A 14,352-nucleotide genomic window follows, 5' to 3' on the forward strand; every position below is an offset into this window, starting at 1 on the left:
TGATTACAAAAGCAAATCGCATCATCGATCATAGAGCGCAATTGCGAGCAGAATATAAAAGAGAGCAGACCTTGATACTTACCCCTTGTCTTTATCGTCTTTTGCATCGGCTTGCTTCACCAGAATGTCTCAACCAACTACAAAGCTTTACACTGGAGCAGAAATCCCGTTGATTGCCTTTGGCACGTACGGAGGTGGTGACGACGCTGCCACATTGGCAGGGGCCACGCGGGCCGCTCTTGACGCTGGCTACCGGCATTTCGATCTTGCAGAAGTTTACGGAAACCAGGCCGAGCTCGGCCAAGTATTTTCCAAAGCCATAGTCGATGGTGTTGTGAAGCGATCCGACTTATTCATTACATCAAAGGTGTGGAATACCAAGCACGACCCCAAGCATGTGGAGGAGAGCTGCAAGAAAACCTTGAAGGACTTGCAATTGGATTATCTGGATCTGCTGCTAGTCCATTGGCCATTGTCATGGAAGTATACTGGAGAGGATTTAAGGGTGGAAGGAAGTAGCTTCCCTCGGGATCAGGATGGTGAGCCATATTATGAATTAAGAACGCTTAGGCGACCGCAGATGTAATGCAGTTGTTCTTGTAGGCAACGTAATCACTGCGCCCGTGCCTTTGCACAAGACCTGGGCTGCATTTGAGAATCTCGTTGATGCAGGGCTTGTGAAGCATATTGGAGTATCCAACTTCCCCAGCGTGCTCATTCTGGATCTTCTCACTTACGCTCGCATCCGACCAGCCGTCAACCAAGTTGAGCGACATCCTTACTTGGCGCAGAACTCACTGTTGCAGTTTGTGAAAGACAACGGCATTCATCTTTCAGCCTACACTCCCCTGGGACGTCCCGGGAAAATCGACAATGTTCACAAAGAAATCATTAAAGAACCAGTTGTCGAAGCTATTGCAAAAGAGCTAAAGGAACAGTCGGGATTGGACGTTAATACTGGCCATGTTCTGCTGCGCTGGCACATTGAACGTGACGTCAGTGTCCTACCGAAATCTAGTAACCCGCACAGAATCAAGTCGAACCTCCACATCACGTCCCAGATCCGGTTGACTGAGGAGCAACTGAAGAGGATTGATAACTTGGATTCTGGGCTGAGATACAATGACTTGGATTTAAAGACGGGAACTGTGCGGCCAGGTGGAAGGACAATTTATGAGATTTAGTGTCGAGGGTAGGAATAATCAGTAGATCTACGATGTATTATCCTTGTTACGAACATTGAAAATAACATTCATGTCAAAACTGCATTTCATAACATTTCATATGGTTCAGACGCATTTCATTAAGGCCAAAAAGGGTTATAGTGCCTGTCTGGGAGGTCGCGCTCGTCTTTGGAGATCTTTGGAGAGACTGACAGAGTTCTTACTCTTGACATCCTGCGGTAGCGATAGTCTTATCAACGGTTGTCTGAGGCAGAGACTGTTGGATGGGATGAGCAGGAGGGGAAGAAGGCTGTCTGTAGAGCATGGTGCGGGTGAAGCGGCTTCGGCTGCGGCCGCGCACGAGCGCACACTCAGGCCTCGGCCACAACCAAGGGCCACTGCACTGCGGTCCGGGTATGCTACGACACTTCAGATTTCTTTGGCCTCAGAATGCGACCTGGCTGCAACGAATTCTCGCCTTCCTCCGGATTCCATGGTAGAAGCTGAAGAAGCTATATTTCCTCAGTATGCACGAACTCTCGAAGCAAGTTCCACTTACATACGATGCCGAAACTTTATTCTTGCTCTTTGGCTACGGAATCCGGTGAAATATCTCGAGTACACGCGCGTGGCTGAAGTGGCATCTATTCAAGGCCGGCTAGTCAATATATGGAACTCGCCGGTCCTTAGAGATGCTTATGAATTTCTGCAGAGGTACCGATATATCAACTTTGGCATTCTGCCTCTTTCTCCCCAGCCATCCTCGAAGCAGAGTCCGCGCATTATCGTTATCGGGGCGGGAATCGCAGGCCTGAGTGCAGCGCGCGAGCTTTTAAACTTGTATAGACATCATCCAACCGAAGCACAACCGGTGATAACAGTCCTAGAAGGCCGAAAGCGGGTCGGTGGCCGGATTTTTACCTTACCGCTTCATACCAGAGCCCAAGGGGAAGAACATCCATCTGGTGTAGATCTTGGTAAGCAGCTACCATGTTTAATGCCATAATTTAGCGCGGTTTTGTATGGTAGTCTCATCGTCTGGTGACAGCTGCCCAGGTAAGCAGTTGCCTGCTGTTTCTTTTTTCGCAGTGTGGCAGCTGAACAGTGGAATGACATACTTGTACCAAATATTTCCAAGATAGTGACTGGGTTTGAAGGTATTGTACGGATGTACTGACTTACAGTAAAGTTTGATTTAACATGTATTTTAAAAAACGACTCTCCCACCGCAAGACGGGAATCCACTAGATGTCATTATTATGAAGCAGTCACAACTGCCCGTTCACGTATGCGTATAAATGGCCCCTTGGCGGATGCGCATGATGTGTTTAAAATCGTTTCAATTCAACCAGTTTCTCTACAATGCGAACGAATGCCAGCTGTATGATTACAATGGTGAAGCTGTGGATCAGCGTGTTGATATGAGATGCGAAGAGCTCTTTAACGAGATACTGGAGCAAGGTTGGAACCATGCATGCACATCGTCCGATTGCGTTTTATGTCCCATGGTTGTGACAAGTCTCAACCCTTTCTACTGGCTTTCTTGACAGCATGTCATACGGTCATGGAAGACGGCAGACGCTACGTCGTCACTGGTCCCCGTGTGCGAACATCCACAAAGACACCGGCCGATATCCCACGGCTACCTTTACCTTCCCTTGGAGAGATGTTTGACTATCATCTCAGCCGACATCCCAAGCGCGTCATGCTTCGACCATTGGATTGGCGACTTATCAATTGGCATATTGCGAATCTCGAGTTCGCGAACGCTGCATCCATTGATCAACTTAGCCTATATAACTGGGACCAGGCAAGTCATCTTGGTCAGAAAATAGGCGGGTGCACTGCCATTCTAAGGACGTGCGATTTAGGATGATGAGGTTCGTAAATAAGCGGCTGCTTTGTGGCGTCTATTGAGACATCATACCCTTCGCACCAGCACGGATTTGAAGGAGACCATGCCATGATTCCGGGAGGTAAAACATTCCGCATCCTAGCTATTTCTGCAGGCCCAACTCAAAGAGTATTTTTATGACCTAAAAGGATACGGACAAGTTCCACACGCATATGCGTTTGGGATGGACTCAGAGCACGCGGTTTTGGATATCAAGTTCGAAAAAACTGTCGACCTAGTCTCAGTGGACCCTGTCACTGGAGAAGTTACAGTGGAGTGCGCGGATGAAAGCTTGTATCAATGCGATGCGTTGGTACGCACTAGTAGCTTTCGTTTTACCTTCACACGGTAACAAATACAAGGTTCACAGGTAATGACTGTACCATTAGGGATACTCAAAGTAGGTATGCCGGTGATGTTCAGAGCGAAACGCAGGATGGCTCCTCTGATGTCTTGTCAAACAACCATATGCCGTGGTTTCCGCAGAGTAACAGTATCGTCTTCGACCCGCCTCTTCCAGCGTGGAAACGGGGTGCCATTGACCGGCTTGGCATGGGGTGGTTCAATAAAGTTATCCTTGTTTTTGAACGCCGCTTCTGGCCGGCAGATATGGATAGCTTTGGCGCGTTATCGGAACCTGAAGACCGTTCAGACTCGACCGGCGGCCTTCCGGCATATACGGCGGTTAGAGGACGATTCTTTTTGTTTTGGAACGTCGACGATTTGTCCTCATGTCCCATGTATCGAATGGCCAATGTCCGTGTGCGGTATCATCATTAGGAATTTATACCCGACAACGCGACTTCCCGTTCTATGCTCTTTCATTGCAGGGGAAGCGGCCGTCGAGATGGAGGCCGACGATGATGAGACAATAGTTAATAAGGCTATGACCGTCCTTTCGCGTATCTTTCCTTATGAGCATCCCCTTCCCCCTGTTGTCGAACAAGTTGTGACCCGATGGAGTCGAGATGAGTTCGCTCGAGGCAGCTATTCCTATGTCGCGAATGGTGCCTCAGGTTGGTGTTGTACAAGCGGAGAGATCACAATCGTATGCGCTGATAGTCTCATATGTAGGAGACGATTATGACCATCTTGCTAGACCGACGCATGGAAACATTTTTTGGGCGGGCGAAGCGACATGCCGTCAGCACCCGGCAACCGTCCACGGTAATCTCAACAGCCCATCCATCATATGGATATGTGCTGACCGAATAATATACTTTAGGTGCACTTTTATCGGGTATGCGCGTTGCGCAGGAAGTTGGCGACCTGTTCCTAGGCCCTCTCCAAGGCAACTCAATATAGCAAATCACTTCATTATGTACAATTGAGCATAATCTATATTATCTCTATCGGGCTTCAAAGGTTTTGTCTCGCTGCAAAACTGTTCCATGTGTGAGGATACTGTTACACCAAGTGTCATGATATTGATGCACATACCTGTCTTGTCAAATTTCATTAAAATTGTTGTCCGAAGTGGAAACTGGTCAGTTGCCGTTGAGTGCGCGCTGACTCTGGCCGGCTACAGGATAAATAGGTATCAATCGATATCTAAGGCAGCCAGTGGTTCAGTTCAGTTCGTAGCGAGATACTTACGAATCCGCATCCATCCAGCACCGCCTCCACAACACCTCCAATAAAAGCACCACAACTGAGTTGTGACATTTCTCGCGGTACCGCAATGAATTTGGTTATATTTGGCTCATTGTCAGATATCATATCTGTGGGTTGGTAATTGATACTCAGCACATCCAGACCTTATTGTAATGAGCGGGATGTTGTACTAAAGTTCGACACTCACACTCATCCTCGTTTTCCGTGCCCTTCTCCAACGCGTCCGCCACCTTGCCGAAAAGAGTTTTCCAAATGGTCGAGTGTATGAAGGACAAGACGTTCAGAAGACGTGTGTCTCGACGGCCGGGCCGCTCTCTGAAAACGATCAATTCGAGAAACCGAATACCAACACGATATCCAAAGTCGCTCAGTCTGATACAATCGGTGATGAGTCACCATATACATCCGGTAAAGTCCGCTTGACGACCGCGGCTCGTCGTTTTCATGCCAAGCTTACTTTTTCTCCATGTCCTGAATGCCGCTACTCTTTTTTGTTGCGTAGCTGAGCATTTCGGCGAAGAGGAAGGCATAGGCCGCCACGCTGACCTATTCGGAAAGGACATTTTGATGAGCCCCAAGTCACATGTGAGGTAAACAGATCTACGTACCTCATTGGATCTTCCTTTACTGAGGTTTCGTTCAAGAATTGCTGGCCTTCGTAAAGAGGAGGATGGCCGTGCGGTGCTTTGTGACATTTCGACGAGAAAAGGGATGGAGATCCGTTTCCAGCAAGCTTGAGTAAGGTCAACAGCCTTGCGCGTTCGTAATAAAGCCTAATCCGGAAGTGCGAAAGGGCACTTGGACGCTTACGTGGCTTTCGTTGGGCAATTCGCAATTTGAGCGACATTTTCCAACATTTTGCAGCCGACGATGCTAGCGTCGTCCGACATGCCTTCCATAACCCCAGCTCATCGATCGGACTCTCTCATGACCCTCCTTGACGCTCTTACAGAATACGAGGCGTTACGTACAGAGACGGGACAGACCTTATCAAAAGCCTATATCGACCTTGCCCAAGCGAAGTACATTTTGGGCCCCGGTCGTCTGGGCGCCGTGGCGTATGACGGGAGGATGAAAGCAGGAAAGGTTGTGTGAGTATCTCACCGTACTGACCATCGAGATTCGTTTTGGTAAAGATTGATATGCAGACATACAGACGAGAAGGGCGAAATGTTTCTGATGCGTGGGGTTCTTGATACAAGCACGAGTCTGACTGATTCAGACGTGAACGTGTCGATGGATAAGGAAGACGGACTACGACGGCGTAGGGCGGGTGGTGTCAAGGAATCAAACGGGACTTCAGACGACGAGAGAGAAGAGAATCAGGACAGCACAGATGACATGCAAAGCGCAGATCAAAAGAAGCCAAAGCGGCCAACAAATCCTCTAAATTGGTTTGCACCTCTGCCCCCAACCTCCCTACGATCTTCCCAGACCCATTTTGAGCAAGGTAAGCGGACCTCGTTAAAGTTGTGTGGCAGAGTTCTGATGCACATGCAACCGTAGTGTTGAGAGATCTGATACGGTTAAGTAACGTAGCAAGGAGGGTGGAAGAGTTAAGGGTAAAATGCGAAGCTCAAGGTGTCCATGGTAGACAATGAAGTCGGAATGTTGGTCGACTGTACGGTCACTGGCTGACAGTGCAATTTTCATTGAGCCTTTCAGGTTACGACTTTTTATCATTATTAGACGGTGGAAATAGTGTTATACTTGGTCCAAATACGTCCTTTAAGGTTTCACCCGGCTTCAGCCTCCTCACATTCCCTTGCTCGTCAATGTATTCCCCTTGATCTAAGATATCATAATCCCCTAATGTTCTTGGCGAATTCACCGCCTTTATCCAATCCAGCTCCAAAGAGAAATCCCCCGGTTGCCGCACCAGCGAGAATCCGACAGTTTTAATTTTAGACCGGTCCATGGTGATTTGACGCTTTTGCACGTATCCATGACTCGTGAGAACAAAGTCTCGAAAAGGTATCTGGATACTTCTTTTAGCAATTGGCCCGCATCACAGCACGAAATGCTTGCCACCGTACCATTATGACTTCCCATTCCCCAGGTCGTTGGAAATACAGCCGATGTTGCCAAAGGTATGATGGATAAATACTATCCGTTTGTAGGTTAACAAACCATTGTCGCGTATCACCTTTCGCTCTTATTGCCAGATATCTGAACAGAGTCGTGTCGTATCTCGGACGATGGAAAAGAGTCAACGGTCGCTCCTGTTCATCAACTAGGTAAGTTCCCATGACTTTCCAACAAGTAACTGGAAGTCCCCCAATGTACCTTCGACCGCACTCCAGCATATCCACTCCGATCTATCTTGACTCCAGGAGGAATATCCGTAGATAGTGATCCCCAGAACAAAGCTGTATTCTGAGGGGTGAGTCCCCAATAAGCTTCGGACAGCCCTACCAGTTTCCAAGACTATCTTTGAGCCAAGGTGTCAGTATAAGGGATGACTGACGGTCATTCTGACCTCCAATATCTGCATCGGATCCTACAACCCAGTCTTGCAGATCTTCAACGTTTTGAAACTGAAAAAGGGGCATTTCTTTCCTCCAACTGACATCAAACTTGATTGCTACGGTTGGTATATATGAGCCGTACGTCGCGATGGACCAAAGGAAGTATAAGTCCGTTACCTGCAACAGTTTCGGCTTTCATATAGTTCCATGATCGCTTGAAATACGAGCTGATCACTCGTAGCCCTTCAGTCATTCTCCCCCCTGACGCCATGGCGTGCTCAAACTGTGAGGGACGTCGATATAAATAGGCGTCGCCGGATCGCCAGAACTCTAAGGATACAATCGTATCAAGCTGAGCCCCTCGTCTAGTGCTCTTGTCATTTCCATACCTAGGTATGTACTGCTTTGGAGCTCGGAGATCGGCAAGTAGTCAGTTTTGAGGTTTAAGCCTGAGGTCCCAAAATGATAGTCATTTGTTGCCATGGCTTTAAGAGTGGCACAGTCCGTGTCACTCGGACTCTGAATGTTGAGAGATCTACCGACGTTCACCCTTTGCCTAACCGAAAACCATGCGGCCTTCAACACGACTACGGGCGTTTACAACCGAAGATGGTTTACCGGGCGAGGATTGCCTGTTTGTCAGTAAGGATGTGTGGGACGAATTGATACGCCAGGGAGCAAGATGTGTCCCTTCTCGTGGTCTGTGACGATGACTGCACTTTCAAAATTTGTGAGCTGGGCCCTGTTTCTTACAAAGTATCCTTGTAGCCGGGAGTGGGTCGCGGCTTTTGGTGTCTATTACTCTGGACGATAGTATCTCCGCCGGTTACGAAACATACTTTACTACAAATCACCAAGGGCAACGGTCGCCCTGTAGTTCATTCCTGTCGTACGTGCGGATATCTTATGCAACCGAGGTGAGAGCCGCCTCAGGTGGGGTTGCCGGTGGAGCGTGCAGCTGAAAGGTTAGAACGTATTGAATGTCCTATGTTGAAGGTTGAAAAGGCCACTGTGCGAATCCCTCCACAATTTTTCACCCGAAACGAACTTCCGGTGCCAGATCCAGATGATGAAGTTGATATCGAATTGCATACCTGTGGGACCGTCGAGCTCAATGAAGTCATATTGGGTGCACTGGATCAAGCTTCCTACGAAACGGCAACGAAAGGTACCCACATGCGCCGTCCCATAGTTCCCTTTCCCCGCTCGCATTTATGACCCGCACGCTAATGAGTGCTCTTATGCTAAAGATGGTCGCTCCATTCAAAATCAGTTGATTGTTGACGCCACCTTACTTCGTCAATCCGCTACCTGCAGAATATCGGTCGACGATAATGTCCTTGTTTTTCGCGTGCTGATGTGCTCGCCGGTCCTACAAGGAACAATCTCAGCAAACTCGCGGGTCATTTTTTCGAGAGCAGAATGGCTCGTCGGTCCTGACCTCAGTATGACAGCAGTCAAATCATTGGGCAACGAATCTCTCGTGCCAGATGTCCTTCTTGACGATGCCGGCATAGAGGATGGCCTTCATTTCAGCACAGATGCGGATCGTCTAGACGCAGATTTCGTTGACGCAGCACATGAAGAAGAAATTCATGGCAGCAGGGGAAGCTTGAGTAGTGTGGAAGCATTGCCTGTAGTGTTGAGTCACCGGGTACCTCGGTCGATGGTATATCCCAAACCCGGCGCGCGGGACGACTTGGATATCGGAATTTGGGTTCCATATTCGATTTTGGTTAAGCTCAAAGTGTTCAGCGGAAGCATGGTAATGAGCTGGGTGTTTTTGATTCTACCAATTCGACCGCCCGCTAAATTCCCCTGCGCTCGATAGGTTTCGGTGCTAAACGACCCATCTTCAGCGGAAGGGCGATTGTGCAGAATTTATGGTTGCGATACGCCTTTCGAGCAAAGGTAGATCCCTGCTTTTATCCTGATAGCTCGGCGTTTCGCTGACGACTTCTTTGCTTAAACCCAATCGAGAAGGGGAGGCTCGCAGTTACCCAACGCCTACATGTCTCCATCATTATATTTCAATATGCAACTCAATCCCTCCAAGCCAATACACCTGATGCCGCTCTCCCGGGAACAAATGATGGAAGCAATACCAGTGGCAAGCGAAGTGACGGTGGCGCGTCTCGCCGGTTCTTTAACAAATGACAAGAGAGTGTTGGATGAGTGCTTGATTCAGCTAAGAAAATGGTTCGAGGACACAGAAAGGGTGGTATGCGAAGGGGATATCATCACCGTCGTGGTTAATGGTGAGAATTTGTGGAAGCGGTTTCATCCGATCAATGAGATTAAGTTTTTGTGCTGGACTCAGAGGAACAAGCTCGCATGCATGCCCTATTCTCGATGGATGATAGTGATGAGATTGTAGAGCATGATCTACAGTAAGAGCCATCGCACCCTTTTTTAAGGAATCATCGTAATGGCTCACGGCTGTGTTGTGAAGGTGTTTCCCGGCGGCTGCGAGAGCCAACGATCTAGCGTACTTCAAAATCACTCATGTGGCTGTTGATTCATCCATTGACTCGAAGGGAACTTCAAGATCCATGGGTGTCATGGTAAAAATAGACCCTGCCGTCACAAGGATAACGCAGTCCGGTATCGCGCATGGTCGAGTCCCGCCACGACAACGGAGCTACTTGGGAGCTGGTCCGTTGGTTACCTTTTTGCAATGCGTTAACCGACTGCACAAAGGGCTGACCGTTTCCATTTCTTTAGGCATTGTACCAACTGCACCGGAGAAAAGCGCCAGCGATGCATACCGGGAACTTTCAGGACTCATGTCTACATGTCTCCATCCGACGTCCTTGGCATTAGGACTGAATTGCACAGTTCTTCTTCATGGTCCTCGAGGAGCGGGCAAACGTACGTTGATATATGCCGTTGCGGAAGATCTAGGAATTCATCTGTTGGAGGTAAGTGGCCGGCTAGTAGAGAGCGATAGTGACGAGAGCTCATTCCGTGACCTCCACGTAGGTCAATGCCTACGACATCATCGGTGACACGGATGCCAAAACGGAGTCATTCCTGCAAATTCAATTTGAGAAGGCTGCTGCCACGGCGCCGTGTGTATTAATTATACGTCACGTCGATGCCCTGGCTAAAAAACCTGGAGCTGCTGCCGCCGAGCCAGGAGACGGTATGTGATATGCTTAGGAATTGTACTTTGGTACACATAACGTACTTAATGTCTCATTGTCTTCCGCAGAACCGACTGTGACCAAGGTTCTCTCTGAGTGCTTGACAATGATTTCGGAGTCTTTTAAAACGTCAGGACACGTAGTGATGGTAGTCGGTACAACTGCTGATTTGGATAAGATTCCTACCGGAATGCAGGCTCTGTTCAGGCACCATTTGTTATGCGAGGTTGGCTCTATCTCGGAAGAGGATAACAAGTGTCTTTACTGATTCTGCCACTTCCTTTAGAGCCCCTCAGAGGAAATGCGATTGCATATATTGACGAATCTAACCAAAGGCATTTCGATGACGCCGGATGTCAGCCTGCCCCTTCTGGCCATGCAAACTGCGGCACTTGTTGCTCGTGATCTTGTTGATCTGGTAGCCCGCGCCGGCTACAATGCCCTAGAGCGGGTACTGGGCGCGATGTACGTTCTGTGACGTGCATGTCGTTGTCCACCTCCACATACTGACAAGTGGGCACACAGGCAAGCATTAGGGCACAACGTTTCCGAATCAGACGTAGTACATGCGGGCGTAGCGGTAACTTCTGAAGATTTCAGTAAAGCTCTAGACAAGTCACGAGCAGCCCATTCCGACGCCATAGGCGCGCCGAAGATCCCGAACGTTACCTGGGATGACGTCGGTGGTCTTAGCCACGTCAAAGACAACATCTATGATACCATTCAGTTGCCACTGGAACATCCTGAACTTTTCGCCAGTGGTATGAAGAAGCGTTCGGGTATCCTTCTATACGGCCCGCCAGGGACAGGCAAAACCTTGGTGGCTAAGGCGGTTGCTACCAACTTCTCCTTGAACTTCTTGTCCGTAAAAGGGCCCGAGTTACTGAACATGTACATCGGTGAATCGGAAGCAAACGTGCGCCGTGTTTTTCAAAAAGCTCGTGATGCTCGACCTTGCGTCGTTTTCTTTGATGAGTTGGACAGTGTTGCGCCTAAGCGCGGGGAAAAGGGGGATTCTGGCGGTGTTATGGACCGAATAGTGAGTCAACTTCTTGCGGAGATTGATGGAATGGGAGGTGGTGCGGACGTATTTGTGATCGGTGCTACCAATCGGCCAGATTTATTAGATCCTGCTTTGCTACGACCGGGAAGGTGCGTTCCGGATCTGATCGAATGAACTCGTTGCTATCAAGATAGTCTGCGCTTACACCGTTTATTTCTAGGTTTGACAAACTGCTCTATCTGGGCGTTAGCGAAGACCATGACTCGCAACTGAATATTTTGAAGGCATTGACCCGAAAGTAGGTGCTCAACACCTTTCCAGGGATGTTTCAGATCCTTACGATACTCTCCTTAACAGGTTCCGCTTACATCCGTCTCTCGACCTGCGCCGCATTGCCGATTTGTGTCCATTCCACTACACCGGCGCTGACTTTTATGCTCTGTGCTCAGATGCTATGCTTAAAGCGATTATAAGGACAATCGATAATGTTGACGCCAAGATTGGTATGCTGTAGCCTCGTGCGTTAGTTCGGTTTGTATTCTGGGAGTCGCTAACAGCAAACTTCTCAGCAACTCTGAATGCGTCAGGTCCACACGAGCACCATCCTCATCCCATTCCCCCGCCGTATTATCTGGAGAATATGGCGGAGGCTGAAGACACTTTTGTCCAAGTCGAGGAGGTGGATTTCCGTAAAGCTCTCGAGGAATTGGTGCCTAGTGTGAGTCCTAAAGAGCTGCAACGATACAAAGAGGTTCGAAGCAAGTTCGAAACGGAAGACAAGGAAGACAAGAAGAAAGGGAAGGGGAAAGCCGTAGCAGATATGGTGCCTAGTGTTGTCGACAGAGCGCAATTGAGTTTCCGCTCAGATGCTGGAAAGAAGATCAATGGCGGATCTTCCCAGCAGAACGGTCACGAACCAATACCAGTTCCGAACGGACTACCGCCCGTGGAGCACGTAATATCAAATGGACGCTTGAATAATGAACATTCAAAAGCTTATTTTGCGGAGGAGGGCAGTGGCAGCAGTGGCACGGACATTGGGAGTAGTGGAAGAGCGGGTGGTGAGCAGGCAGTTAGCGAATCAACCCACCTGAGCGATGTGCCGACAGCTCCGGGTGAGCCAACTGCAACGCCTGATACCGCATCAGCCAGGAATAGTGCGGACGAATTAAATACGTCTGCAACCGATCCTTCGCATTCAACAGATAGTGCCAGCGCGAGCCCGTTGTCAGCGAAAGCGAAAGGTAAAACGCCAGTTCACAAGACAGGGAAAGGGAAACGGCGGCGATAGTATTTCAATCATGGTATATTATTGTAGTGTCCACCTCTTGGTGACGGTGAATATCAATGTAGATAACTATCTATGCATAAATTCAATAGTGGGGATGGTGTGAAAGCCTCCCTACCCATACTCCGTTCAGCATCTATTTGGACCCTGCTTTCATATTGTCTGGTTTTAAAGGGGATCTACTTGCCATTTCCGCCGCTGCTTTGACGCCTTTACTCCATTCTCTTTGGACCTGAGCGTCTGGCATGGAAAGTACTAGATATTTCCCATTGACCAAATGGATACAGACAATATCTGGACGAGACGTGCCGTATCCAGTTCGTGGACGGGTGACCACCGCATGACGAAGGCTGTGAGTCGAAATGGGTGATGAAGACGGTTTTTTCTGTCAGGAATGTCAGTCAGAGGTCCTTTCAATACATGTAGCAGTGATTCCTCTTTGTACCTGGTAGACCACTTCGCCGTTCCTCCCTCTACATTTCCAAACCTCCCAAACCGCCACCTTCCATCCATCATCAGGTACCAACTCAATCCAAACTCGCCGCCAGGCAGTCTCCCCAGATGCACCCGCCAGTGGAATCACGCTATTAGATTTCCATGCTTTGGATGATAGTAGATTGGAAAGTTTGCTTCGAGATGAGAAAGATGGATCCATGCCTGGTTCCCACTCTTCACGAATTTCGCAGGCAGTTGGTGACGGGTGAAGCGGATTCCGGGCGCTAGGATGCTCGTTTGGATGTGGATATGCTATTGGGTTGGAATCTGGAGTGTGGCTGGGAGGACCTGACGGGGGAGGTAATGCTGGGGTGCCTGGACCATTAGGACCGGGGGCATTGGGGAAGGAATTTGTCACCGCTGATCCAGCAGGGTGTGACTTTTGAGTATGAATACTATGGAGATTGACGTTCTCGTCAGAAGAACCTGGATACTCCACATCAGATGCAGTGTCGCGGGAGGTTGGAAACATGTCCCGTCGCCCCTTCCGCACATCAGAGTCCTCGATTGAGTTGCTATGTGAGCTTGATACGTCTGTGCAGTCTGAATAACAGCGACGGTGGGGAGCTGGGCTTGGAAAATTGTCGTACTGCTGATCCGGGATCATTTCCTGCTCCTGAACGTTCGCGGGAGGCTTGATGCCGGGTACTGTAATGGCATGAAGGACAGCCGATTCTTGATCTTTCATGTTCACCTGACCATTATCAGCAGAGTATTGGAAACACTCAAAATTGTACGGTGGTGGAGGCTCCATGTCTGCCAGTGTGGGTTCTGTGGCACACGCGTACGCCTCAGCCGCTTTACCATGTCTGCCAGAATTGTCGCCTGCTACCCGCAAATCTGCGTCACTAGACGGTGATAGGCGAAGATCAAGGCTACGCTGCCCGTCTGAAACGTTAGATACATTGAAGAAGGTCCTGCCTTCCACAGGCTGCCCATCATCGTTCTCCTCCGCAAACACTTCAGGCATAGTTGTCGGGACGCTTGGGGCGCGCGAAATGAGGGTCTCCACGTCCTCAGTTCGTCGTCGTTGCGGAGTTGTGGTTGGTGGATTAAACGATTGCTGCGAGTTTCGCAGAGGTAGTTCCGGGACGATAATGTCACGAAAACTAGAGGTTTCCTCGATGGATGGTACATTGCCAGCTGCATTTCTGTCATCAGTAGGAAGAGGAGGAACAGGGCGTTTCACTTTCTTTTCATTACGTTGGGGAAGAGGTGGTGCCTCCATAGCGATGATGAGAGTTTGGTGAAAGCAAATACGACAAAGGAAAACGGGCAATA

At 49.1% G+C, this 14,352-nt stretch overlaps 7 protein-coding genes across 7 annotated transcripts; 4 read left to right on the forward strand and 3 right to left on the reverse strand.

The window, feature by feature from the left end:
• Positions 1–33: 33 nt before the first annotated feature.
• Positions 34–1,268, forward strand: SPPG_03592 (uncharacterized protein). Its single transcript, XM_016751853.1, has 2 exons — positions 34–539; positions 604–1,268. The coding sequence occupies exons 1-2, from the start codon at positions 125–127 to the stop codon at positions 1,182–1,184; spliced, it is 996 nt and encodes a 331-aa protein (XP_016609840.1). The 5' UTR covers positions 34–124; the 3' UTR covers positions 1,185–1,268.
• A 16-nt stretch (positions 1,269–1,284) lies between these two features.
• On the forward strand, positions 1,285–4,362 carry SPPG_03593 (uncharacterized protein; the record flags this gene model as incomplete). The annotated part of the gene is made up of 13 exons (XM_016751854.1): positions 1,285–2,140; positions 2,212–2,219; positions 2,302–2,320; positions 2,397–2,449; positions 2,516–2,624; positions 2,714–3,002; positions 3,057–3,139; positions 3,207–3,370; positions 3,428–3,457; positions 3,544–3,782; positions 3,838–4,073; positions 4,132–4,224; positions 4,283–4,362. 13 exons carry the CDS (start codon positions 1,285–1,287, stop codon positions 4,360–4,362), a joined length of 2,259 nt encoding a protein of 752 aa, XP_016609841.1.
• SPPG_03594 (TRAPP subunit TRS31) lies at positions 4,294–5,396 on the reverse strand. Its single transcript, XM_016751855.1, has 6 exons — positions 5,280–5,396; positions 5,129–5,217; positions 4,859–5,043; positions 4,654–4,778; positions 4,498–4,579; positions 4,294–4,441 (listed from the first exon to the last, which is right to left on the reverse strand). The coding sequence occupies exons 1-6, from the start codon at positions 5,364–5,366 to the stop codon at positions 4,407–4,409; spliced, it is 603 nt and encodes a 200-aa protein (XP_016609842.1). The 5' UTR covers positions 5,367–5,396; the 3' UTR covers positions 4,294–4,406.
• Positions 5,397–5,500: 104 nt separating this feature from the next.
• SPPG_03595 (uncharacterized protein) lies at positions 5,501–6,429 on the forward strand. Its single transcript, XM_016751856.1, has 3 exons — positions 5,501–5,762; positions 5,820–6,121; positions 6,178–6,429. The coding sequence occupies exons 1-3, from the start codon at positions 5,542–5,544 to the stop codon at positions 6,270–6,272; spliced, it is 618 nt and encodes a 205-aa protein (XP_016609843.1). The 5' UTR covers positions 5,501–5,541; the 3' UTR covers positions 6,273–6,429.
• Positions 6,331–7,622, reverse strand: SPPG_03596 (uncharacterized protein; the record flags this gene model as incomplete). Its single annotated transcript, XM_016751857.1, has 6 exons — positions 6,331–6,649; positions 6,708–6,893; positions 6,958–7,082; positions 7,151–7,255; positions 7,317–7,469; positions 7,529–7,622. The coding sequence occupies 6 exons, from the start codon at positions 7,620–7,622 to the stop codon at positions 6,338–6,340; spliced, it is 975 nt and encodes a 324-aa protein (XP_016609844.1). The 3' UTR covers positions 6,331–6,337.
• Positions 7,623–7,677: 55 nt separating this feature from the next.
• SPPG_03597 (AAA family ATPase peroxin 6) lies at positions 7,678–12,711 on the forward strand. Its single transcript, XM_016751858.1, has 16 exons — positions 7,678–7,838; positions 7,908–8,056; positions 8,136–8,307; positions 8,390–8,904; positions 8,971–9,050; positions 9,123–9,397; positions 9,460–9,529; positions 9,592–9,794; positions 9,864–10,060; positions 10,122–10,284; positions 10,354–10,511; positions 10,572–10,750; positions 10,811–11,437; positions 11,509–11,586; positions 11,646–11,791; positions 11,858–12,711. Exons 1-16 carry the CDS (start codon positions 7,709–7,711, stop codon positions 12,577–12,579), a joined length of 3,864 nt encoding a protein of 1,287 aa, XP_016609845.1. The 5' UTR covers positions 7,678–7,708; the 3' UTR covers positions 12,580–12,711.
• On the reverse strand, positions 12,577–14,312 carry SPPG_03598 (uncharacterized protein). Its single transcript, XM_016751859.1, has 2 exons — positions 13,022–14,312; positions 12,577–12,961 (listed from the first exon to the last, which is right to left on the reverse strand). The coding sequence occupies exons 1-2, from the start codon at positions 14,297–14,299 to the stop codon at positions 12,713–12,715; spliced, it is 1,527 nt and encodes a 508-aa protein (XP_016609846.1). The 5' UTR covers positions 14,300–14,312; the 3' UTR covers positions 12,577–12,712.
• Between the last annotated feature and the right edge of the window lie 40 nt (positions 14,313–14,352).

This window comes from Spizellomyces punctatus, assembly GCF_000182565.1.
Source record: "Spizellomyces punctatus DAOM BR117 chromosome Unknown supercont1.5, whole genome shotgun sequence".
In the NCBI taxonomy this organism is placed as follows: domain Eukaryota; kingdom Fungi; phylum Chytridiomycota; class Chytridiomycetes; order Spizellomycetales; family Spizellomycetaceae; genus Spizellomyces; species Spizellomyces punctatus.